This window comes from Sus scrofa, chromosome 4 (genome assembly GCF_054392235.1).
Source record: "Sus scrofa isolate SSC_HxYL_T2T_F1_AM1 chromosome 4, Sscrofa_HxYL_maternal_Yorkshire_Landrace_v2.0, whole genome shotgun sequence".
NCBI classification, from domain to species: domain Eukaryota; kingdom Metazoa; phylum Chordata; class Mammalia; order Artiodactyla; family Suidae; genus Sus; species Sus scrofa.
The window spans coordinates 44,710,147-44,737,500 of record NC_139386.1 but is presented as its reverse complement, the minus strand read 5'-3'; the positions used below and the strand labels follow the sequence as shown (position 1 = coordinate 44,737,500).

Sequence of the window (27,354 nt, the reverse complement as noted above, 5' to 3'; positions counted from 1 at the left end):
ACTGTGAATTTTCAACACTTGGATTAGCCTCACACCTGACAAAACTGAGATATCTGTGACCAAACACCTTTAGAACATTGTTCCATCTACTTTTTTTTATAAGTTCCCTTTTCTTTTTATGCTAAAGTATGGAGGCATCAAGTTCTAAGTTTTTATACCCACCAAACTCAAAACATCTTCCCATGAAATTCTGAATAAACACTAACTTCCTGTCTGTAACGATAAAGGTCACAGCCTCCGTTTTTTTTTTTTATCTTTCATTTTGTTTCTAGGGCTCATATTCTAAAGCCATACCAGTTGCATTTTACACATTAAAACAGTTCTTACTAATACCTTTCTTAACTTCCATCTAAATAATACCATAAAGTGACTCATTCTGATTTTACTACTTGAGTTCCAATCATAGGCCTGTCTCCACCAATTAAGTGACCTAGCATGTTTTTCTTCTGTAAATCTGTTTCCCCTATGCAAAATGCGTATCAGTAAAATGATGTGGAAAAGCTTGCATTCAAATGTGCAAAACAAAATTTATTTTCTATTAATTCATCATTTGATAAATGTTCACTGCCTGCCTAACATATGACTAGTGCTATTAATTAGCGCCCTCTCCAACTATCTCCATAAAGTTTTTTGAATATCTTTTAAAAAAGTACTGCCCTCAAGAGTATGCCACTTGATATGTGGGGGGAAAAAATCTATTTAAAGCTACCAAATTTTTCTATATTTGAAGTTAGAGAAACCACTGTTAAAGAACATATCAAATTTATACAGCAGATTTAAAAAAAAAAAAAAACTGTTTTACCAGTAACAACATATTTTTTGGCCACATGATACAGTTACTGTTTTGGACTTACTCTGTGGTTCTATTATGTAACTTATTTATGTGTCAAAAAGACTTTATGCAAAATTCAAGAACGAATACAAGGGAAAGGTGAGTGACTGACAAAAGTAACTGTAGTACGCTGACATGCTTCTGTCCAAAGCACCTTCCTGGAACACCTTGGAGGAACACAAGGTGAAGATGATGGATTAATTATGGGAAACCCGAAAGCTTCTTGTTCTTAAAATGTAGAGGAAAGGAAGGGAAGGGTTAAAAGTTGAATTACAAAATCTCTGTCAAATGTGAGATATTCTGATTTGAAGCACGTCTACTGCACTAGACTCTCACTGAGACTATTAATTCTAGGACTTCTTTTGCAAAACACAACTGGTATGGGGAGTTCCCATTGTGGCACATCGGAAACGAATCCAACTAGGAACCATGAGGTGGTGGGTTCCATCCCTGGCCTCGATCAGTGGCTTAAGGACCCGGCATTGCCCTAAGCTGTGGTGTAGGTTGCAGACTCAGCTCAGATCTGGTGTGGCTGTGGCTGTGGTGGAGGCCAACGGCTGAAGCTCCAATTCAACCCCTAGCCTGGGAACCTCCATATGCTTTGGGTGCAACCATGAAAAAACAAAAAAAATAAGGAAAAAAAAAACTAAAACTGGTATGGCTTCGTCCATGTGATAAGTCTATGCAATGAAAATAAATAATCTATATCAAGAAAAAGGAAACTGCTGCCCACCAACTGAATTTCAGTTCCACTGTAAGCCTGGATGATGAAAGGCCTAAATATGTGACTCATAGCTTCTCTATGACTCAGTTTGCTATGTGGGGGGGCGGGGGGGGAAATCACCCTCCTAAATGAAAATCTTTCTTTTAAAGAAAATCACAGGCTATGTAAGTGATTGAGAATGCAAAAAAAAAAAAAAAAAAAAAAAAGATATACATTCTAATTATTCTAATTTCCAGTTGACAATAAACAGAATGTAGTCTAATGTGCCAAAAATCAACACTTCTGTTCTCAAACTAATGGTTCATATCATTCTACCTATAGCAAAAAATTGTGAAAAAAAAAAAAAAAAAGAAAGAAAAAGAAAAAAAAATGGTTACCAGGGACTAGGGGCTGAAGAAATCGGGGTATTATTGTTTTACAGGTCAGTTTCAGTTTGGGGTGATGAAAAAGTTCTGGAAATGGATAGTGGTGATGGTTACACAACAATGTGGATGGAATTACTACCACTGAACTGCACACTCAGAAATGGTTAAAATGGTAAATTTTATCATACAAAAAAATTTAATGTTATTGGCCTTAAAAACGAAACCATAAAAGACTTTTCTAACATACTTTTATGTTACTTGTTATAAATTCTTGCTTATCTAGGCCAATAATCGAAATCCCCCAAAGCACTAAATTAAAAATAAGCACCTAATTAGATTAAACAAATCATTAACATAGCTTTAAAAATATTCTGTCACTGTTGAAAGGCACTAGCTATGCCAGGAGGATATACTTACTAAATTTTATACACACACCCATTTATGGGCCAAAAAAAAACAATAAATTCAGATAATCCTATTTTCATCAGCCAAACAGTAAAAGAAATCATTCAATACATACTGTGGAATTAAAATCCTCTACAGAATTATCAGACTTGCATGCAATTTCCAGGTGTGGAAACTCTTAGAACAGAAGGCTGTGAGAACAGAGTCTGTATTGTCAATCCCCCACGTGCTCTCCCTTAGCCCAGACAAGTGGGCCAATTTTGTGTGCTTACCACCAGTCCTAGTACGAGGGTGCGCACTCGCTCTCCTATCTCTGGTGAAATGTCATTGCCAAACTGCTGCAAGGTAGTGAGGAACCGTTTCAGCTTACTGAGCTGCCTGGCGCCACAGGCTGGGGGCAGCTGTTGATTTGCCAGAGAAGAGGAAGAAGAAGAGGAGGGCCCATTGCTAAAGCCATTGGGCGGCGAGGGGGCGCCATTCAAGGCTGTAGGCGAATGGCTCGTGCCATTGGTTACTGTCAAGGGCACAAAATCAGAAAGAAAAAATAAACTTACAGACAACATGCACAAGGAAATTAAAACCAAGTTCCTTTCCCTTCAAATCTGGTGAAGTTTGTAACTTAAAAACCATTGGGCCTTTTTGATAAAAATGCTTTGACTTCACAGATCACCAGAGGCTCAGGTGGACTCATCCAAAACTAAGTAGGTGGATTCCTCAGGCTGCAGGAGGATATTCTGCACAGAAGCTGATAATAAATGGGAGTCGGCTGTAACTCAGGGACAGCCCTGCCTCCCACGTGCACATATGCCAGCCACCTGAAATGTTTCAAACATAGAACAAACAGCATTTTGGATGTCAGCCTTTTGTCACAGGCTTACATCAATATAAAAGGACTATTCCTTTCTAAACGGCTCCCCTAGAGAAAGTGTACATTTGGTGGAGACTAAATTTATCACTGGACATTTTTAATCATGTTTTGTACACACAACTGACAGCTGTGTTTATAGGAATAGGACTTTCAAGTTTTAACCTTATACCACCCAATTAGAAGGCTATTTTCTCCCTCTCATATTTCTTAACCACTTCTTTAGGGAAGACTCAAATTTTATATAAGAAGCCAAAACGAATATGATAATTATCAAGGAGTTTTTTCTAGAAATCGAAAGGGGACATATCAATCCAACTAATAGTGTGGATTGGTGGTAATTCAGTAAATTCATTTGATAAAATTTATTTGAACACTGATAATCTGTAAGAACCAGGCTCGAAAAATTTGCATTTTTCATCAAAGAAAATGTTGACTTTATCACGTTAGAACTTTATCAAGCCTACTCCTCTTTTTTGGCCGCACCACGGCATGTGAAGTTTCCCCGGGCCAGAGATCAAATTCAAGCAACAGCTGCGACCTGCACCACAGCTGCAGCAATGCCAGATCCTTAAACCACTGTACCACACGGGAACTTCCTCAAACCCGTCTTTTAAATATAATTTTGATAAACTACGTCCAACAATGGTTTGAAGATGTTTTTTAAGTACCTTATTATTCTTAAAAGTTTCAAGAAAATGAAATGTTCTCTTGTCCCAAATGAGTACCAAAGTAACCTGTCAAGACATAACATCTCACTAGGATCTTTCACAGGAGGCATAGGCCTAAGACTTTGGATAACAACAAACCAAATGCAAGATGACAGGGTTACAACTTGGCCCTGCTGCAGTTCCCTGCTCCTTACACATTTGGAAAGGTCTTTTGAATGGCACTGCGACACTGCATAAATAGCCTGGGATGTGTATTTTACCAATCCCTTATAATCCCATGGATCTATTTTTGCCTGTTAGTTATTTTTCACTTGTATAAAGATTTCATGGTACATAGTCTGTAAACAGTATTATCTGCAAACAATGCCATCTATTAGTTCCACAAATCTTTCATGAGACTTTAACCAGGACTTTGAGATTGCTGAAAACAAAGCTATCTGCTATCCCTACTGGAATATACTGGAAAGAAAGGGAAGTTGCTATCCTGTCAGAATATTCTGTCCTTTTCCTTGGGTGACACAAAAAGCAATACTGATTCAGAACACAAGTCTTGAGTCAAGCTGAAATGGAGTAAAGGTTAATAAATGTCTGACAGGTTCAAGATAAGAAAGTTTTCTGTTGCATAAAACGATCCTCCTTTTAACTTAAGCATGTTAGATTTTCACATTATTTGTAAATAACATAAGTAGTATTAGAAGATCAGAAGTAACTTAGAAATAATTATAGCGTATTAACATGTTCCAAGTCAAAATGAACAAACTAAAATAAGAAACTCCATATTAAGTCAGAGGAGAAGTTATAATGGTAATGATGTGTTACAGACCAAAGACAGTGTTCTTCATTTGCTGAAATCACAGCAGACTACGACTCTGAAACAATAATGAAAAGGCAGGCAAACACTGACAGTCATACAGATTATACCTAAGATATAATACATCTGTGTTCAATATCACTGACAAACAAATTTTGGTTGGGGGAAGGGCCTTCATTTCTATATAATACATTGACTCTGGATCTTATTTTCCCTTAATTTTTACTTGTAGGAAAAAAATTTAATTTGAACTTTCAAACAGAAACAGAAAAAGCAGACACGCCTACTCACACGTTGTTGGTGTAAATGAACTGGTTCTGGGAGCTCCTTGAGTTGTCGGGGGAGGTGGCATCGTGGGAGGGGTCAGCCTGGACGGGGTCTTCACATCCACAGGTGAGTCTGGCATTGTGGAGTGCTTCTCAGTCCGATCTGGAGGACGCCACCATGATCATGTTATTTTATTCCTTAAGCATCCCAGGGTTTTTTAGCACTTCAATTTTAAAAGTGGAGGCCCTCTTTTTTTACAAGCAAGGTAACAGAAGAAATCCCACATCTTCTATCAATAAAATAGGCTTATCTACCGAAGCTTAAATCAAGACTTTATCATCCAACCCCACTTAAGAAGGTGTAACACAGATGGCAGGACCTCATTTCTAACTGGGTAATTTTACATCCTATTGTTATTTCTGGCTTGGGCAGATGCTACCTTGGTAGTGTTATATGCAACAGCACAACTTCACTTGAAGCTGAAGCCAACATTAGCAAGAAGTAAAAAAATAGATAGGGAAGTGGGATGGTAATGAAGCCCTCAGACAGCTCAGAAATAACACAAATCTGAAGCTCCATTATGCAGGTGAGATACTGTTAGGAGCCGGGGTTTTGCAAGGACTTTTTGTAACACCTGCCATCCCCTTTCTGTGCTTAGTTCTCTAGCCTAACAGATGAAGCAGGCTATGTCTCCCAAACATAACCTCTCACTTCCATCTTTTCTGCCTTGTTTGAAAAATCATTACTACATAAATGCCATATGTCACACAATGAAGTGAAGCTATTATTTACTTAGAACTTGTGCCGTTTTACTTAGAGTCACCATTTTAAGAACAAGAGACCAATATTTCAATTAATAATCTCAGGTAGAATAAGAATGAAAAACTCCCAAATTGAGAAATACAAAGAACCAAAGACCCTCCTGATATTTTTCCAAGAGTGTGTGACAGGGAGAAATTTCCTGATTACCCAATAAGGAACATTGCTCTTCAGGACTGTTTTATACTAACTATAATTCTCCCTTGGAATTTAAACTTTCTCAATCTACTCTCCTCAAAGAAACAGATCTCCAGTATAAAAAAAAAAAAAATCATTTAAGGTGCCTCTTGTAGTCTTAGGCACAGGTATCTCCCATTTGGAGTTTTTTTAAAAGTAAACATAGACTGTTAATAAAGAATAGGTCTTTATTAGACATTACGATAACCATAGTAAAAACCCTCAAAATTACTTAAAGTCAATTATTAAAAGAAAATAAAAAGCCCCAATTACTGCTACAACAATTTCAAATCTACCTCACCTTTATTCAAAGTAATTTCAATAAGAATTGAGTTGCACCACTGATACCATATTAGTGAAGATGTAATAAAAGAATGAAAAATAATCTTCATTCTAATAAAAAGCATCTTGAAATATGATCTAGTGAGTAGTATCAGGTTTCTATTGCTGTCTGAACAACAATAACTGTTCCCTACAGTGAGTAAGTATCCTGCATGAAATGATGGTGAAGACACACACGGAAAGCATCTCTACCTTTATCTTATTGTTAAAAATGTGCTCACAAAGTGCTATTTCAGAGCATTTAATAACCAGCAACAATGAATAACTTATTCTAGAAAAATACAGAAGGCAGGTTTAAAACCGCTTCATCAATGGTTAAATTCATTGCACAGTCTACTCACCTCAACCAACCTCAGCAACAAGGGAATAAATAGCTTTCCACTTACGTTACAGCTGAGGAAAGAGGTACAGCCGCAAATACAAGTCTCCCTAAATAAAGGCAAATATTTCTGTCATGCCAAGGAAGGAGGGATAGAGGGAGGCTTGCCAGAGTCGGCTGGGAGATAACAGTGGGAACTGCTGGTCCATCTGGTTTTCATTCTGCTAACACTCACACTGAACTGTTAGAGAAGGCAGTCCAGATACACAGATTTGAAGCACGTGGTTGCACAGACAGAGAAAAGAAGAGCAGGAGGGGGAAGGAGAAGTGGGAATAGCAGAAAAATAAATAAATAAGCATATGAGGCAAGAGAAGGAAAAGATGAGAAAAAAGGAAAAGGCCAAAGCAGTGAGAAAAGAGCCTGAAGAGGGAGAAAGTTACCCTGGACAGCTTTGTCTACCACTAAACCCCGAGGCTTGTGGGGGACAATCCCTACCTTACTTAGCTTGACTCAATTCTGGAGCAATAGATAAACCTGAAAATACATCTTAAACCCACTTTCCTTCACTCTTTTTTAGATAGTCCACACACAGAAAAAAGGGAATAATAAACTGTAAAGCTGACAGTGGGTTTCCTCTTTGAACTCTTTAAAGATAAGGTTTGTATTTGTCTTCCTCTGCCCAATTTTAGAAAGATTTTTGATATATGAACAATTTTAATTTGAACACCTGTTGATTACCTATCTTAGTCCACTTATGTAGTATGTTTTTTATCTAGATTTAATAACAACAATAATTACTATAAAAGGTAGGTGAACATTTTTTAATTCTTAAAATGTACTTTAGAAGCAATAACCACTAAGCCAATGAATAGTAAACACTACTACCTCTAACAGGAATATATACATTCTAACCGTATGTATATGTGTACATATTTAACAGGAACATATACATTCTAACCATATGTATATGTATACTTTAGTTTTTGACATTAGTCAAAGTTCTGCAATGGTTAGCTTCACTCTGATCAAATGGAGCTCCAACCCAGAGGTCCTACAAACTTAGACAAAGTGGGACCATATGTAACTCATTCTGTGCTGTTCAGTGCAATCAATCTAGGATTGAGATAGATGGTGAAATAACCAGCCAGGCCTAAGTCATACTCACAAAACAATCCTCTGGAGTAGAGAGATTTAAGATAAATTCAGAAAATGTGTTTCAAGTATGCCGAGTTCTGCTGCATTTGTTTTGGATTATTAAAAAAAAAAAAAAAAAAACATTTTGAAATATATATTCTTGAAACTTTTACAGCAAACAGCAAAAGAGCTGAGTTAACCAAAGAAGCATTTCACTCCATTTCAAATTAGAGGATATAGTAAAACCAATATTAAGTTACAATATTTCTTATGTAATTTTTAAGTTCATGAAAATTATACTGTTCTTATTATGTAATTTCTACTTTTAGTTGCTGTAGGGGAATACTGACATTTATTGAAAGACTGACACAAAATGATTAAGAAAAAAGAAAAAACAATCTCTATCATATCAAGAGGATATGTACAATTTCAAAAACTGCCTTTACTTCTACCTTAATGATTCACATCACCTATAAACAAGATCTTCCCTATGTGGTAACCTTTCAACTCATGTGGCAAATATCCAACACATATGCACTAAAGATGGCATGGAAGAAAATGTGGCATGTATAAATATGTTAGTGATACCATTTCAATATCCAGTTCAATGTCAGGGCCTTCTAGAAGCAGTATGTTTTCCATTTCCTTTTTTGTTTATTTGTTTTATGTGAGAAGGTATGGCATAATATGCCATGGCACTTGTTTTAGTTAGTTCAAACAGTTCCAGATGTGTTTTTAAGGTAAGAAGAACAGGCATTCTACAGTCTCCTAGTTTACATACTATTCTAGAGATGACTGGTGTAAAAAGGAAGAGTCCAGTATTGCTATAATGAATGGTACATCTTTGCTATCAGAATTCAACACGTCAATTATAATAGAAGAAATATTTTATCTCAAAGGTGTTATGGATTGAGGAACTTCTTGGTCAATCAGTAGTTCATGCAGAATTAGTCTTATTGAATAAGTGTTAGTTAAGGAAGCTAGAAGGTATACACTAAAGAGGATTAAGCCCCAGTGGAACCCAGGTACCAATAATGGAAAGGCAGTTACAGCAGAACAAAACTGGTACAGAATTTGATTTTTTTTTTTTTATTTCTCTGGAAAATATGGTTCTGACTATGTAAGTCATTTAGTGACTCCAAGGTCTGGGTTCAAGATGTTGCAGGTAACTGCCTGAAGACTAGAAAAGCAGCCATCCGGCCTTCACGAGGCCGCCACCCCATGTCCAAGATAAACATCTCTATAATGTTCATTCTGGCTCATATCTCTTCAGCCATGCCTGAGAAAAAAAAGTCAAGTGCTGACATTTTAAGCTGGATGTAATGATATAGTGGGAAGGATATTTAGCCTAACAGAACTTCCAAGGTGAGACAGACTTGATTACAAATGTAGACTCTCTCTTCACCATTACACCTCAGGCAAGTTAGTTAACCCTGAGGCTCAGCCCTTCATAAGGAGGGGGATACAATTCTCTACCTCATCAGAACCCTAGCACAGTGCCTTCTCATATCAGGCTCCCACATGTGTGACCTCCATTTTCTTCAGCCTTCCATTCCGTGATCCATTTGTGGCTTTATTTCCAATGTCTTTCCCAAGTCTATGCTCTATCTACATGGGGCACCTTGGCATTACTTTTTGGCTGTTCTGCCTTTCTTTTTCATGCTGTTGTTTCTTTTATGTAGAATAACCTGCCCATCTTGTACAGTATTCATGCCCATTATCCAACATCTTCTTACAGCTTTCCCCAGATGCCCCAGATGCTAACCACAACAGGCTTCCTCTGCCTCTCTTTGCACTTATCACAGCCCACCTATACAATAGCTGTATATGTGTATATGGATTAAACCTAAATAAATACCCCAAACAGTAAAAAATAGTAACTTGATAGCATTTATTTTTAAATGCCTCCTTAGGAAATCATGGTTCTCATAAGAAAGATAGTCACATTCCTAACTTTTACAAACCCACTTTTCAGTTCAAAATTATCAACCCCAATTTCATAGCAAAAGACATATACAGAATCATCAACGGCATATAATAAGAGAATGAAATGCAGCCAATATGGGAAAATACTGGAGACCTGAAATTCAGTTCAACTGTGCAACCAACTTTTTCAACTGTTTCAGGCAAGTTTAAGAATGACCCTCATGCCTTATCACAGGGGCTATATGAAGATTGTTATTTCTGAAACACAAATCTGACTTTATCTATTCCCTGTTTGGGAGTGTCCCACTGACCACAGAATAACATGTAAGCTCTTTTGGGAGTTCCTGTTGTGGCTCAGCGGGTTATAACCTAACAAGTATCCATGAGGATGGGGGTTTGATTCCTGGCCTCACTCAGTGGGTTAAGGATCTGGTGTTGCCATGATCAGTGGCATAGGTTGAAGATGCAGCTAAGATCTGGTGTTGCTGTGGCTGTGGCAAAGGCTGGCAGCTGCAGCTCTAATTAGACCACTAGCCTGGGAACTTTCATAGGCTGCAGGTGCGGCCCTCAAAAGCAAAAAAAAAAAATAGATAGATACAAAAGCTCTTTAGCTTAGCTATGTCACAGGCGGCACTGTTGACTTTCTTCTCAACAGCCCTTATCCACATCTTGCTGGAGAGCCCTAATTTTGTACAGGCACACAGTTCTCGGGGGCAGGTCCCCCTTGTTTTACATTGATCAAGTATGACATTTCCTTATCAGCAGCAGGTTTCAGAGATGAGTGTTGTGCTGCAATTCTGGACAATGGGCCATGAAGGGAAGTCTGCAGAAAAGTCTAGGAAAGACTGCCTCCTTCTCTAAACAGAGACCCAAGGAGAAAATAGCCCTTCTTCTGACAGGTACTACTGTATCAGTATCTGCACTTCTTTGGAATCTACTTTTTTTTCTTTTTTTTGCTTTTTAGGGCCGCACCCACGGCATATGGAAGTTCCCAGGCAAAGGGCTGAATGGGAGATACAGCTGCTGGCCTACACCACAGCCAGAGCAATGCAGGATCCAAGCCTCATCTGTGATCTACACCACAGCTCAGGGCAACGCCAAATCCTTAACCCACTGAGTGAGGCCAGGGATAGAACCCACATCCTCATGGACTCTAGTTGGGTTCGCTAACCACTGAGCCATGAAGGGAACTCTTGGTGTCTACTTTTCTTATTTATACTGTTAAGCAACATGACCTCAAGGATCTTTTGCAAACTCTTAATATTCCCTGGTTTTTCTCTAGAGATATGGCTTATGACCATCTCAAACACAAAGAGAAAATATCTCTTATGATAGTGATCACAAATAAAATTATTCTGATATTGATGATTATAACCAGACTTCCTCAGTTCACATAAATGTCTATGACTACACATAAACTTCCCCATAAACATTAAAATTAACATCTACCTCTTGTTTTCAGGCCTCATTTCTAAATCTCCATCAATGATTTTTTTACAAAGTAACCCTACCAGTGTCCAATTAATTGTCCCTGTTTAGTTATCATGAAAACATTCACATTCGCAGCAGTGGTTAAGGAATCCGACTAGGAACTATGAGGTTGTGGGTTCGGTCCCTGCCCTTGCTCAGTGGGTTAATGATCCGGCATTGCCGTGAGCTGTGGTGTAGGTTGCAGACGCGGCTCCGATCCTGTGTTGCTGTGGCTCTGGCGTAGGCAGGCAGCTACAGCTCCGATTAGACCCCTAGCCTGGGAACCTCCATATGCCATGGGAACAGCCCAAGAAATGGCAAAAGACAAAAAAAAAAGAACTGCATCTGCTGCCCTACACCAGGATCCCAGCTGTGTCTGTGACCTACACCATAGCTCAGGGCAACCCTAGATTCTTTACCCACTGAATGAGGTCAGGAATTGAACCCACAACCTCATGATTCCTAGTCAAGATTCATTTCCACTGTACCACAACAGGAACTCCCACAGTCCGGGTTCTTGAAGGAGTAATCTACACCGACTTTCATCATTTCCCCTTCCACCTTACATTTACTTGAAGCGGACATCTTTAAGACTCTACCTAGAAAGTTCCCTTCTCTGCCACACCCTCTAATCTCATAACTACCTTGGGAGCCACCATGTTCTTTTATGACCTTGTACCCCAAGAAACCAGCAGCTGGCCCAGGCGCAGCACTTATCAGGCAATCTCAGTCACTCCCCCAAGGTTTTAGTCTTCGGAAATGAAGAAAGAAAAACAATCCCCATTGAGAGGTGAAAAACCAAACTGCCTACCACCCTCCAAGTCTAGGAAGCAGATCTGTGGTGGAGGTTAAAAAAAAAAAAAAAAAAAAAAAAATGCCGTTAATAGACAGAAGCAAGTGATAAGAGATTATCCTTACTAGAACTTCATAAAAGTTTCCCATTCTACTGGATTCTAGGTGCTGGGAGTGAAACTGATAAGGGCCTTGGGGGGGCTCCCCACTTCTAGTTTTTAGGGAATAAGCTTAATCCTCCATGACATTCCCTGAGTTCCAAAGGGCAGGTTCTCACAGTTGCTAATCAGGGAAGGGAAGGGATACAGGGATCAGGGAGGAACAGTTAAGAAACAACAGGGCAGCCTTGGGCCAGGGTCCTGGTTTCTCCTCCAGGAATATACATAATACTGTTGAGTTCTACAGAACTAACACTTCATCTAACAAATGAAAGATGTTACGGAGCCTTCCTCATTTTAGAAAGGAGGACCACCTTTTTTTTTTTTTTTATCAGTCCCAGGGCCACTAAACGCCAACTCTAAAGAAGAGTGAAAGCTTGCATCTACCCTGATCCTTCTCTGTGGCCTTATTTTCTACTCCCAAATGACAAAACCCCTCTCTCCCAAAGGAGGACACACTTGCTGGCTGTGGCCTCCTTTGCCTAACAAAGCAATAAAGCTACTTTTTTTCTCCTTTGCCCAAAACTCTACTTGGCACCCACAGACAAAGGCCAGGTTCTGGCAACAGGATCTCTAAATTCCTACAATTTGGATCTTCCAAACAATCCTAGTCAGTCTGTCTCTCCTTTCTCTGAAACTTTTCACTCCAAATCAAGGAATCCTGATTAAAATAATCCTAGAATGCAGCATCAATTTATTCTCCTCTCATCGAAACTCGTCTCAATTGTCTCTTCATTATGAATCCAAGAAACATCTGTATCTATCCTTATCTGACATCTTTGTACCGCTGACACTGTTCTCACCCCTTCCTGATTCTTGAAGCATACTGTCCCCAAGATTCCACCATTTGAACACTCTCATTTCTTTCAGGCCTTCCTGGTTGCTCCTTTCTTAGTCTCTTTTAAGGATTCACCTTTCTTTCACCACCGCTTTGATAACTACTGCTATTTTCCCCCAGAGTTCCTCTTCAAACTTGGACTATGCCTTTTCCTTGGTGACTTCATTTGTGCTGTGACTACGGCCATTATGTGGATGACTTGTGCCTAGCATCCCTCCCAACTTTTAGAACCACTATTTTGAGAGTGCTACTCATTTCAATAGCCTGAATTCAAAAACTCATCATCCAACACCTTGCACCTGGCCCAATCAACAACCCACTGAATGGACTCCCTGGCCTATTCAGCTCTGATACATTCTCCAACCCACATCCAGACCTTTTACAGTGTTAAGCATAAAGTCCATGTGCCTTAATAGCGCACAGAGCTCCGTGACTCACCTAGCTTCTATCCACACCTGTGAACTCTTTCCTGAACTACTGTGACACTCCAAATGCCCCTGGGTCACACAAGCTTCCCTTGCACTGCATCCTTTTCCTAACTCTTCACCCCACCACTGCCTTTAACTCCATCATTCTTTTAAAACTCCCCTGGTGTCACTTCAAACAGAAACCCTTGCTAATAAACTTTCTATCCATTGCTGTCCCAGACTCCCCCGTATTTCACTATTTCACTCTCTAGAGCCCCCTTCTGGCACTGATCACACTGTATTTAGAACCAAGGTCAGTTTCTCCTGCTAGCTCATAATTCACTTAAGGTAAATGATGACATATTTTTTTTTTAATCCTCAGCACTTTGTACAGTGCCCGAGACATTGAAGATGCTCAATAATTTCAATATTTTAAGTGAATATACATTGCTATAATGTCATAATGTAGGCAGATAGGATAGGTGTCCTCAGAGGAAAAGAACCAGATACAGCTTTTGACATAGAGAAGCCATTTTGTTCTATGCCACTTGGTGATATAAGCCTAGCCACAATGCTTGCCCTTGAACAGGTCCCAGTAATTAAAGATCTTAAGGAAACAAAGGAATGCAGAAACAAACAAAAAAAAAAGGGTAGTCAAATCATTGTATCCAGATAAAGCAGAGTCCTAGTTCCTCCTCTAGGGATATACATAACAACACAGCTTTATTTCTGCAGGAATTAAGGCCCCCACCCAGGTGGAGGATGGAATGGTGAAGTTGACCCTCCAGACTTCAATTAACTAAAGCTTGGACTCTGTCGACCTCTGCCCCAATTCTATGCTGAATTCTCTGCTCAAGCCTCCTTATGAATATGCATGTATCCTTAGTTTAAAACTTCCCCAATTTTGCTATTCAGGGAGACATTGCTTTGGGAAAAATGCCCAGTGTTCTCCTTTCTTACTGCAAGTAATAAACCCTTTCTTCTTCAGTTTGCTTCTATCTTTTGACTTGACACTCACCAAGAGGGGAGCCCAAGCTCTTAGTCCCAACTTTGAGACACTGGCACTTTCAAGAGACTTGAGTGATTTAACTTAAGATAAAATCATATACATCTTTTTTTTTTTTTTTTTTTTTTTTTGCTTTTTAGGGTCGTACTCGAAGCATAGTGAAGTTCCCAGGCATCTGCAAACTACATCACAGCTCACGGCAACACCGAATACTTAACCCACTGAGGGAGGCCAGGGATCAACCACTGAGCCAGGAGGGAAATCCAAAACCATCTACATCTTTTTTCCATCCTAAAAGAATCCTCAAAAGAATGTCTACACTCTGGGGAATTCCCGTCGTGGCGCAGTGGTTAACAAATCCAACTAGGAACCATGAGGTTGCGGGTTCGATCCCCGCCCTTGCTCAGTGGGTTAACGATCTGGCGTTGCCATGAGCTGTGATGTAGGTTGCAGACGCGGCTCGGATCCCGCGTTGCTGTGGCCCTGGCGTAGGTCAGTGGCTACAGCTCCGATTAGACCCCTAGCCTGGGAACCTCCATATGCCGCAGGAGCGGCCCAAGAAATAGCAAAAAAAAAAAAAAAAAAAAAAAAAAAAAAGAATGTCTACACTCTGAAAACATTGTCACCAAAGATAAATCTTTGAATTGGATTATTGATTTCACCAGTTTTTAACTTCATAATCTTTATTTTTTTATTATATTGCCTTACAATGTTCTGTCAATTTCTGCTGTATAGCAAAGTGACCCAGGACTTTATAATGCTTTATATTAGAAAAAGGGACTGGTAAGGTGATGTATACACATGACCCATAGTCTCCAAAAACTCCCTTTTTTACAATAATAGTATCAGTGTAGTCATACATTATACATGTGTACATTCAAAACAATTTTTCCACATTCCACAAGTTTTTTATGTTGCTTGTCAATGGACGGTAGGATTATTTTTAGTTTATTTTTTTAATTTTATTTAAATGTTGGGCAATGAAAATGTTTCATTTTTTACAAGGAGGAAAAAAAAGAAAACTTAGGATAAAAGTCACCTAAAATCAGGTGTTAGGCCCTACACCAAATGCCCTGCATGCTTTATCTCATTTTAAAATCTCACTGTGAAAAGATACTACAAATTTGCCCATCTTCTACAAAGAAACTGAGGGCCAGAGAGGTTGGATAGTTTGTCTGAAGTTACAAGCTAGAACTTATTCCAGGCCTTCTCAGAGTTCATTACCATCCAGTACAGAGGTTCCCAGGCTAAGGGTTAAATAGGAGCTGCAGCTGCTGGCCTACACCACAGCCACATCAACATGGGATCCAGGCCCAGCAGTCATCACCGCAAGCTCACAGCAAGGCCAGATCCTTAACTCACTGAGCAAGGTCAGGGATCAAACCTGCATCCTGAAGGATACTAGTCAGATTTGTTTCTGCTGAGCCAAGATAGAACTCCACAAATATTATTTTATACAAGGTCTGGAAAACTGAAAGACACGGTGAATAAATATTAAATCTAGAGTTAGCATTATACTAGAACTACACCTTCCAAAACTACGATTATACTAGCCACATGTGACCATTTGTTTAAAATTTAGTTCCTCACACTAGCTCAACAGTTGTGGTGACATACCTGTGACAGATGGCTACCATATTAGAAAGATGAGTGACAACAAAAGGACATCGCTGCAAACAAACAATGGCTCTGAAATGCTATATTCGAAACAATGGGTCCATGGAGGTGACCATGCAGCCTGAAAGTGTGGGATGGAGGGAAGAAGTGCCTTTGGCTTCATCTTAAACTACCCCATTCCCATTCAGATTCTTCACTTGTTTTAGAGGTTGAGCTTCTGCATATGATTTCATTAGGTATTTCAGGGGCAGGAAAAACAAAAGTTTGAAACCCAATGACTAAGAGAAGTGAGCTCTGAGGAAGCCAAATAAGTCACCCTCAGTCCAGGTATTAGTAAACACTGAGGTAACTATGCTCATAAAAACGAGGCCAAGGGTTCAGTCCTGGAACAGGATGGTTAGCAGCAGCTGGTCTGGAAAGAGGGATGACAGCTTGAAGCAGGACATCATGCCTTCAAAGATCATGAACTTGAGTTTAAGGCAAAAGACAAGCAAAAGAAGGAGGTAAATCCATACCAGTGTATCAAATTTCTAGAAAAATAACCTCAAAACTTTCTAGGTCGTCTCTGCACAGGGACAATGAAGTTTCCTTCCCTTCCCCTATAGCACTTAAGTAGCTAGTACTTAACACATTTATCTTATTTTGACTGTTTCCCCCAACCAGTGTCAGCTTCACAAATATAGAAATTCCTACTTGTTTTGGGAATCCCAGCTTCCATGGAGTGCTGTGCCCAAGTGCCTGAAATAGTAGGCACTTGATAAAGATTTGTTGATGAATGAATGAAGACAGTAGAAAGCAAAACTAGTTTCTGACAAAACAGCCAGAGACATATTAGTAACTCTAGGGTTGGGCGGGGGCAGGGGGGGATAAGTGAGCAGACAGGAGACTTGCTGAAAGCACACACCCATTTAAATGCAATGGATGCCTGAGGACAGTCTAAACCAATTTGCTCATTTCTTGACAAAGATGACCTTCAGGCAGGCCATCAAGAAAAAGCACTACAAACATTAGCAAGGACCCAAATGGTAGTTCTTGCTAGAAAAATCAATCATTAATTTCATAAAGTATGGAAAGGAATGCTGGTCACAGGAATTCTGGTAGACTCCGGGCATTGCTTATAGGCATGAGTTTCGTTAGATATATCTTCTCTCCCATGTTAGATATGTCTTCTCTCCCACGTGTTATCACCTTTACTCTAGTGACTCTACTTCTAATAATCACTTCCTGGAGGTGGCTCTTGCAAGCCCCCAAGAGGGTATGAAGCAGCCTGGACTGTCACTTTAACCAGCATGAGTCACCTTAATATGTTTTAAGATTTCCTTTGGAAAAAAGGGACTTCCTGTTTAAGAAAGACAAGTCTGCAACCCCTGGCACAGGCAACCAGCTCAAAGTTCACTGAATGACTGTGATAAAAATACTTAGTAAGAGAAGTTCCCATTCTGGCTCAGAGGGTTAAGAAACTGATTATTATCCAGGAGGATGATCCCAGGCCTTGCTCAGTAGATTAAGGATTCAGCATTGCCACAAGCTGTGGTGACGGTCAAAGATGAGGCTCAGATATGGTGGCTGCTGTAGCTGTGGCATAGGCCTGTAGCTGCAGCTCCAATTCAACTCCTAGACTGGGGACCTCCTTATGCCGCAGGTCATAAAAAGAGAAGGAAAAAACAAAACACCACCACCACTTAGTAAAAAAAAATCTTGTCACCTAAATATATAGAGAAGTAACTCCTGCTTGAGTAAAGAGCAGAAAAAAACAAAGCTATCACCAAGGGCCCATGAACTGAATGTAAGCTGCCAAACTGAAGATTATTCCAGAAGGTAAAAAAAATAATAATAATAAAATAAAATAATGTTCTGAACCTTTAACAATCCTAAAGTATGGAAAATTTTTACTCCACCGGGTATTTGCCTTACTTGCCAATGACAAAGGCCATAGAGCCAGCTCTCAGAGGTGCTGCAGAAAAGTGATGACATCCACCTCCAGTGCAGTCAGTTATGACCATTCTGACAAGAGGAAGTAAACCTAGGCAGAAAACTATGAAGGCGTGTAGAGTATGTACCACTGGCTAAATCAGAACAAACAAACAGTAGGAACTCAAGAGTATTTGTTGAATTTAATTGGATGTACTCTTAAAAAACAATCAACCAATACTGTTAATGTAGCCTTCACACTCTAGGCAACTGGAAAGTTTTTATAATGATAAACTCATTTCGATATTATGGATATATACTGAGCAGAGAATAAATAGGGTAGGAAAGGACTAGATGGCAACAGTCTAAGCAAGAAATGATACAGCATTCGTTGTGGAAGCAGCCCTCAGGATGGCGAATAGGAGGGAGATTCAGGAGATGTTTTAAAAGTCTATGTCAAATTCAGAGAGTTTAGTAACAAAATAAGATCACAGTGACTTGGGTCCCTGCAACACCATCGTTCAGCAAATTGTTCTTCTTCCTAAAAGTGCTTCTTCTTCATATCCATCACCACCACCATCTCTCACTGGGACTTCTAAGTAGCTAATCTTCACAACCCCTCACCCCACACTGAAATGTTTACTGTACAACAGATGCAATAATCTTGTCAAACACAAATGTATCTACTCATCTAAATAACAGCACTATTCAAACATGACTGGAGTTCCCATTGTGGCTCAGAGGTTAAAAAAAAAAAAAAAAAAAAAAAAAACCCTACTAGTATCCACAAGGACATGGGTTCAATCCCTGGCCTTGCTCAGTGGGTTAAAGATTCAGTGTTGCCCTGAGCTGTGGTACAGACTGCAGATACAGCTTGGATCCCACATTGCTGTGGCTGTGATGTAGGCCAGCAGCTACAGTTCCAATTCAACCCCTAACCTGGGAACTTTCTTATGCTATGGGTTTGGCCATAAGGGGGGAAAAAAAAAAAAAAAAAAAAAACACACACACACACACAAAAGCATAACTGAGCCATCTACAAAATAAAAATTATTATAAAGAAAAGTGCAGGTACTATTTCCTATAACAGGGAGAAGATAATCAAAACAAAGGAAAAATCACTGCCATTAAGAAATTTATATTCTACTGATAAGATCCAGTTACCACTCTATGGTTTACCATCACTCTTAGGCTAAAACCCAAACCCCTCTAAATGAAGTAGAACAGTAGATAGCCTTGGTCTCTACTTACCTTTCCTCTCTTACCTCACATCTCACCTCACCTCAAGGCTACTCGCTCAGCCTGGAAAACCCATCTCAGCTCAAATTCACTTACTCAAAGGTATACCTGATCCCTCTGCCATTCCCTGTGTTATAAGCTCTATTGTACCATCTAGCTGTTCTTTCCAGAGCTTGCAAAAACTCTTATATCACTACTTATGACAGAACAATTATTAGACAGGACAATGCCTCCTTAATGTCAGGGAGCATATCACTCCAATATTTTATCAACTCAGTCCCAGAATTTACCACTTCACTGAGAACCTAGGACAAGTAAATGGCAGATAAATAAAATAATTTTCTATTTAAAAACACAGTTTGGAGGAGTTCCCACCATGGTGCTGTGGTTAAGAATCCAACAACAGGGGCTCGAGTAGCTGCAGAGGTGCAGGTTCAATCCCCGACCTAGCAGCAGTGGGTTAAAGGATCTGGCATTGCCGCAGGTGCAGTGTAGGTCTCAGCTGCAGCTCGGATCCAGTCCCTGGCCCAGGAACTTCCATATGCCATTACAAAAAACAAACAAATGAAAAAACACAGTTTGGAGATAGAAATAGAGCAAAGCAGTTGGATTCCTTATTTTCCTTGAACGGGATTTCAAAATTTCTTCAATAATAGAAACAGTAAAATAATGGTGAAAGCAGAACCAATCTCACATTTATACTTAACCCCCTCTGGGAATTCAAGGGGAATTCCCCCAACATCATTCAACCCAAACCACCCCAGCATAGGTACAAACTTTTCTGTGGCTAATCCAAAGGATATGGTTTCAATCTTTTCCTTAGTTGAGCTCTCAGCAGCCTTGATCTTCCCAGCCACTCCTTACTCCTGTTCTCCTGCACAATCATTCTTCCAGTTGGGCCTCACCTCTTCCTCTTCTGAACCGGCTTCAACCCAACTGCTCTCTGAGGCAGGCCAGCCAGAGCTCCCTATCTCCAGAGAGGGACTCTCTCCTGGGAACCAGACTACTTGCCTAACGACTCGACCCAGATACCACTGACAGCTGTATTTAGAACCAAATCTAACTTCTTCCTTAGGAAATCTGGCTCCGCCTATGTTTTAATCCAACTAACCAAACCCAAAATGCCATTATCATCCTAAGACTCCTCCCTCTGCACCATCCTTCTTCCACACCCAATCCATTCCCAGTATCTATCAATTCCACTTCTAAATACCTTCAGGAATCATTCTCAGTGAACCTCTGACCTGGGGTTCAGAACCTACAGAGCCTCTGAATGGTTTTCTTTGCCTCTAGTCCCTCTCTGCTCAAATTCTCTCCTCTTTGCTTCTACAGTAATATTTCTAAATATGAACCTGACAAAATCGTATAATCTTCTATAATATATAATCTATTTAAAAGTCTTTCTTCAATTACATAAGTTAGGGCAAAAAAAAAAAAATGAAGGTTCTTGTGTTCTTAACTCTGTATCTCCAATATCTAAACAAGAATCTTCTACACAGTAAGTCCTTAGTTTGTCATACTAAGACATTTTTTTAAAAATTATCAAGCTGTCTATTTTACCCCCACTTACACTGTAATCATTAGATGTAAAGCAATCCCAACTAAAATACTAATGAAAATTTTTCCAGAATTTTACAAATGTTTTAAAGTAAATCTGAAATTAATATAGCTAAGAAAACTTTGAAAATGATATGTGATGAGGAAATTTAGCCTAACATTTGTTAAAATGCACCAGAAAACTAAAATTTAAACAATGTGCTACTAGTATAGAACTAGCCAATACAGAAAAATAAAAACTGAAAAGCAGAAAAAAAAATATAGCTCAGAAATAAATATACACCTAAAAATGTAGCATGTGATAAAGATGACTTCTAATATTAATGAGAAAACAATTAAGCAATTCAAGGAACTCTCGGAGTTCCCGTTGTGGCACAGTGGTTAACGAATCCGACTAGGAACCATGAGGTTGCAGGTTCGATCCCTGGCCTTGCTCAGTGGGTTAAGAATCCAGCATTGCCGTGAGTTGTGGATCCCGAGTTACTGCAGCTCTGGCGTAGGCTGGTGGCTACAGCTCCAATTAGACCCCTAGCCTGGGAACCTCCATATGCCATGGGAGCGGCCCAAGAAATGGCAAAAAAAGACAAAAAAAAAACCAAAAAACTTTTGGAGTTCCCGTTGTGGCTCAGCGGTTTAAGAGCCCAAGTAGTATCCATAAGGATGTCAGTTTGATCCCTGGCCTCACTCAGTGGGTTAAGGATCTGGCATTGCTGCGAGCTGCAGTGTAGGTCACAGATGTGGCTGAGATCTGGCATTGCTGTGACTGTGGTATAGGCCTACAGCTCCAATTTTACTCCTGGCCTGGGAACTTCTACAAGCCACAGGTGCAGCCTTAAAAAGACCAAAAAATAAAAACAATTAACATTAAAATAAAACTTTAATAAAAAAACAAAACAAAAAAATTTATAGGTCATACTTTAACCATAGGATTGGGAAAGAGTCTAACCTATAAGAAAGGCAGAACCAATAGTGGCACTCACTAATAAATTTGAGTACAGAAAAAATATATAAAGTAAAAGACAAGCAACACCCAGGGAACAAATACTTGTTTTGTGATAACAATGAATTGATATACTTAATATATAAATAGCTCAGTCAAATCAATAACTAAAAGTTGAAATGCCCAACATAACATAGATAATAAAACAACAGGAATAGGAAATGTGCAAGAGAAATATAACTGACCTATAATTCTATGGAAAAAAAGGTTTAACCTCACTAGTTTATTATTATTATTATTATTATATTAAAATAAGATATTCTGGAGTTCCCATTATGGCTCAGTGGTAACAAACCTGACTAGTATCCATGAGAACGTGGGTTCGATTCCTGGCCTTTCTCAATGGGTTAAGGATCTGGCATTGCTGTGAGCTGTAGTGTAGCTCGCAGACGAGGCTTGGATCTGGTATTGCTGTGGCTGTTGTGTAGGCCGGCAGCTACAGCTCTGATTTGACCCCTAGCCTGGAAACTTCTATATGCGGCAGGTGCAGCCCTAAAATGACCCCCCCAAAAAAAGACATTCTTTTTCATCTAACAGACTAAAGATTTTTGAAATAATAAAGTAGTATTTTTACTTTTATCATTTTGTAAAATGATACCAATTTTCCTATAGGACAATTAGTCAATATGTATCAACTGCCCCTAAATTATACATATCCTTCAATACACCAATTCCACTCTTTGAAAATTATCCTAAGAAATATCAAGTGCACAAAAATGCTGATAATGAAGAAGATTGGACATTTGGCAATTCAAATTCTAACAGAACATGATGACGTGTATATTTACATGGAAAGATCTTATAATATACTAAGTGCGAGAAACAGTTACAAAGCTACATGCTTTGCAAAATCTCATTAAAAAACAACTATTTTAAGACAGTTATAGATAGATGGATGCGTCTGTGTGTTTATAACTAAAAGTCTGGAAGGATATGCATACAAAGGATCTCTATCAGATTACTTAGAGTGCTATCTCTTAAATCAGTGTATCACAATGGGGCAGAGATTTCAAGTATACTGTCAAACAGTTACAGTTATACCTTTTTCTTTTAAGTTTTCTGTTAAGTTTTAAGCACTGTATTTAAACAGTTCTAAAACCCCCATATTTTGTCCTTATAACATCTCTGAAACAGGGAGTACTGTGCCATGCTTAGTGGCAGCACTTTTTACTGGGAGGTCTGTAAAATAACCATGTGCCTTAAAATCAATTTAGATAAAATACAGCACACCTAGATTTTTCTAGGAAAAAACAACTAAATCTGAACAAAAAAATTAAGGAAAGACCATACTTCATTTTATTTGGAACTCTACCAAGGCTATTCAGCTTCAGATTAAAAGAAAGACCACTGGAGAATCCAGAACTATAAAATTCTGTCAAGCTACAATTTGAATGACACATTTTTACAATACACACCACCTTAAGTTCCAGGGATGTGCCTCAAGGAGACACATAAATAAATTTCAAGTTAATAAGTCCTTAATGTAGCCTCATCTGTACATATCTTTAAATGTGGGTAAATATTATTAAATTAAGATGACAGTCTAAATTCCCATCCATTTACTACGAATCATTTATATTTCATATAGCACTAGAGATGTCTTCTCTGAGCTTATGAAGAATTATAATAAGGGAAATCAAACCAAACATTGATGGACAACTGCAAAGAGCATTCCATATACAAATGAAAAATGCTGCTTGCAGACTTTGCTTTTGGTTCAGTGGGTTAGGGATCCGGCATTGTCACTGCAGTGGCTCGGTCACTGCTATGGTGCTGGTTTGATCCCTGGCCCAGGAATTTCCACATGCCACAGGCATGACCCCCAAAAAAAATGTTGCTTGCTAGAGAGCTATAAGATCATTTTCCAAAGCACAACCTTCTTTACACTGTCAGATAAACTAATTACAAAGTAAATAAGCGTCTAAATACAAAGGAAGCTGTTCTTAATCAGGGTTCCACCACATTATTACTAACTTGTTCTAACAACTTAAATTAGGACAAATTCAAAATCATCCCTATGATAATATCACTATTACCACTTCCTTAAAAAGCAAAGGAGTAGAATTTTTGACACATGCCAACACCACCAAAGAAATCCACTGTTTGTGTAAATACTGTAATTCTTTGAGCAGCAGCAAGAAAAAAATGCTGGGAACCTCTGTTCTGAGGGGTCAAACCAGTGCATTTCCCATCTCAAAATCACTGCCCAGGATAGCTCAGGGAAGTTACTGCAGCCTAATAAAACATTTCATACACTCTTCATCTTCTTCCTCTGAAAAACAATAATTTACTTGTACGAGCTTAGATGTGAAAGAAAACACAAGCTTTTGCCCTACAAGATAATATTTTATGTCTACTTGGCCTGACTCTAGGCAAAATTATGAAGTCAGCAAAGTTTATCTTCAGTGCCTCCCTGTTCTCCTTCCTTTCAGTAAGTACCTCCCACTATTCCTCACCCACAAGAAATCTGGAACTCTTATCCTAACCCTTAACTAAAGATAGTAAATTGTGACACCCATCTAGACTCAACGTCCGGAGCCTGAGATCTGTTCCAAATGTCTACTTCTGAGACAAAAGTTGCAGTGATCATTTAAACGAATGCATATAGGGGTGGTGACTAATAATGGTGGCTCCATAAACACACACACACACCCTTTTTCCTTGTTTTGTGAACAGAATTACCTGACTTGAGGGGAATAGTGAAGGGTAGAGGAAATGCAGAAAGATAAAACCATGCAATTGAGTGGAGGGAATATAGCTATCTAATACCTCCCTTCTGCCCCACCCTAAATATATTACTATATGCATTCCCAGGTAACAGCCTTCAATGAACAAACAAACATGGTCCTTCTCTACCTTAACTTGAAGGATTAAACCCTTCTAGGTCTTATATAGGGTTGTTAGGAACCAAGGAAGTGGGAAGGACAGGCACTTACCTACTCATAGAAATAATCCAAGGTCTATAGAATGTCTATTTATGAATATGATAAATACTAGAAAGTTACCATTTTCATTCTGCTTCTACAGACAGGCAGCTGCTTATTTTCACCTTTTCTATTTCAACATCACTGTCACCTCAGGGCATCAATCCGTCCCTGGCTATCCAATTGCAAGCAGGTTTTCCACCTCTGTTTCCTTCATGACACTTGGAAAACTCAAAATTCTTTTATATCCTTTTCCTTGGAGTTTAAGGGGCTCCCACCACAGAGTACTGTTCTATCCCAGCTCTAGCACAGTGTCTGTCACAGAACAACTCCAAAAGATCTGTTAAAATGGAATTCTAAAGATGTAATTCTAACTTTAAAAGGGGCAACAACAGAATGTGAAACTAGTTATGAAATCAGTAAGAAAAGAAACAAGGAGGTGTCATGAACCAGAAACACAAAGGGAGGGTTAATAACCATGAGTTCATGCAAAGGTCAAGGTTAGATGGGCAGTATGATAAAGCAAAGAGGAAAAGCTATAAACTGGACAGAGAAAATAAAGAAGGCTTTCCAGAATGAATGAGCCTGATGACTGCTGAATCTGAGATTGACTGAGTTTCTCCAGCCTGGTAGGCCCCCAGACAAGATGAGGCAAAAAAGAGTGAAAAATAATGGTGTATTAATTAATCCTGAAAACGTCATTCAATTTGCCTCAAACCCCCAGCCAAATTCTGACTGCCTCAATCCCCCAGCCAAATTCTGATAACCTCATGCCCTATTTAAGCAAATACAGTGAGATTATCATATATAAATCCCTCCAAACCTCAAGGTCAGAACCCTTGCTTATCGGCACCTGCAACTTGAGTTTCTGAAGAGGCAACTTCCACCTCCCGGGGCTTCACTCTACCAGTCCCTCTACCCTCTTCTTAACTTCAGCTTGTCTGACTCAACCCGCTCCTTCTAAGAAGCTGAACATGTCTAATTCCCCCCACCCCACACACACCAAGAACAAACCCCTCCTTCCGTATAGATGGTATTCCCTCCATCGTTCCATAAGGGTAGACTGCATCACCTCTTTCATTCCCCTTGCAACTCACCACAAACAAGCACCAACAAAGGGACAGAGGTTTGTTCACTAGTAACCCTCTTCCTTCCAGACGGCCAGATCCAAAAGGCAAGTCTTGGCACCTCCGAGGCATCTCACACTGTAAACCACTCCCTCCATGAAACTTTTTGCCACCTGATTTAACCCGACTCTCTCAGGTGCCAGTGTTCTTTTCACGGCATTCCTCTAGGCACCATACACTGTCCTCCTGAGTGAGTCACCCAAAGCTTTTAGCTATCACCACTGACTTCAAATTGAGATTTCCAGTATATACATATCTACTCAAGAAACCTATACTCTAGCTCCCTCTGGAATATCTCAGCAGTCATATAACAGATAAAGCTGAAAGTTAATGCTTCAAAGTGAACTCGCTGTCCTCTCTTGATGAATTATTTACTATTCTGGTTGATGGCAGCCAGTTGCCCAAATAAGAATTCAGAGCCATCCTAGACACAACTACACATTCCCCAGCTGAAGTACTAGGGCCCTTTGGTTCCCTTTAGTTAGTGTCTCTACAGCCTGCTGCTCCCAGTCCCCTCTGCTTTCTCAGTGACACTGCAGCCAATCATCATCCTGTCTCACTGGGCTAACTGTTGATTCCAACTTCTTCAATTTACCTTCCACATCACTCCCAGAGTGATAGTAATGTTCCAAGCCAGCAATAGGATTCTTCCGCTTTAAAGTAACCAGTTACTTTCCTTTCTGCCACTCCAATCTACAAGACAGATGTCTACTTCTGTTACTTTTTCAAGCTGGTTCATGCCTTAGGGAGCACCTGCTCAAGAAACAAACACAACATTCCCATAGAAGACTACATCCTATTTCATTATTTTACTGCCCTAAGCTGTCTTTGGATTCAGCATTAGAAAGAGAAGAATTAGCAAACGACTGTATTTCCACTCAAAACTGTGGGTTTCTGTTATATCCCTTTCTCCTTGTGTCCCTATTTGTTCATATCCAGGGAATTCTGACAGATGTCAATCTCTCCAATCTCTCACTTCTCTCACAAGAAGACGTATTTCTCATTTGTCATAAAAAATGGAGGACTCTTCCTAAGGAGGAATTTTAATCCACACAAATTTCTCAGACCGCTTTGCTGGCCAATCTGATTGCAGCGCATCCTGCCCCTCCCTCCACCCAAAAAAGTTTCTCTAAAAAGTTAAATGCATTCAATTAAAAATAATTATAAGGAAATTGGAGTTCCCATCGTGGCGCAGTGGTTAAGGAATCCAACTAGGAACCATGAGGTTGCGGGTTCGGTCCCTGCCCTTGCTCAGTGGGTTAACGATCCAGCGTTGCCATGAGCTGTGGTGTAGGTTGCAGACGCGCTCGGATCCGGCGTTGCTGTGGCTCTGGTGTAGGCCGGTGGCTACAGCTCCGATTCGACCCCTAGCCGCAGGAGCGGCCCAAAGAAATAGCAAAAAGACAAAAAAAAATAAAAAATAAAAAAAATAATAATTATAAGGAAATTGACATCCATTATCTAGAGTATCCTCAAATGTTCCCAAACCAAGTTTGTAAAATCTCTTCCTAAAAAGAAATACTTGGTTATTTTTCTTCTTTGAGTCTTGGTATTGGCAAGTAAGGAAAATCTAGTAAAAGGAAAGAAAAAAAAGAATGTTCTAGCAGGCTACCACAAAACTCTAAGAAACTTTATGAAAAATCTCTACTA

General features: G+C 39.4%; 1 protein-coding gene across 1 annotated transcript in view; it reads right to left on the bottom strand.

The window, feature by feature from the left end:
- The window catches only part of RUNX1T1 (RUNX1 partner transcriptional co-repressor 1), a 135,263-nt gene that overhangs the window by 55,956 nt on the left and 51,953 nt on the right, over positions 1-27,354 (bottom strand). The window contains 2 exon segments of the mRNA XM_021089123.2: positions 2,599-2,840; positions 4,965-5,102. Of these exon segments, the coding sequence (XP_020944782.1) occupies positions 2,599-2,840; positions 4,965-5,102 (380 nt within the window).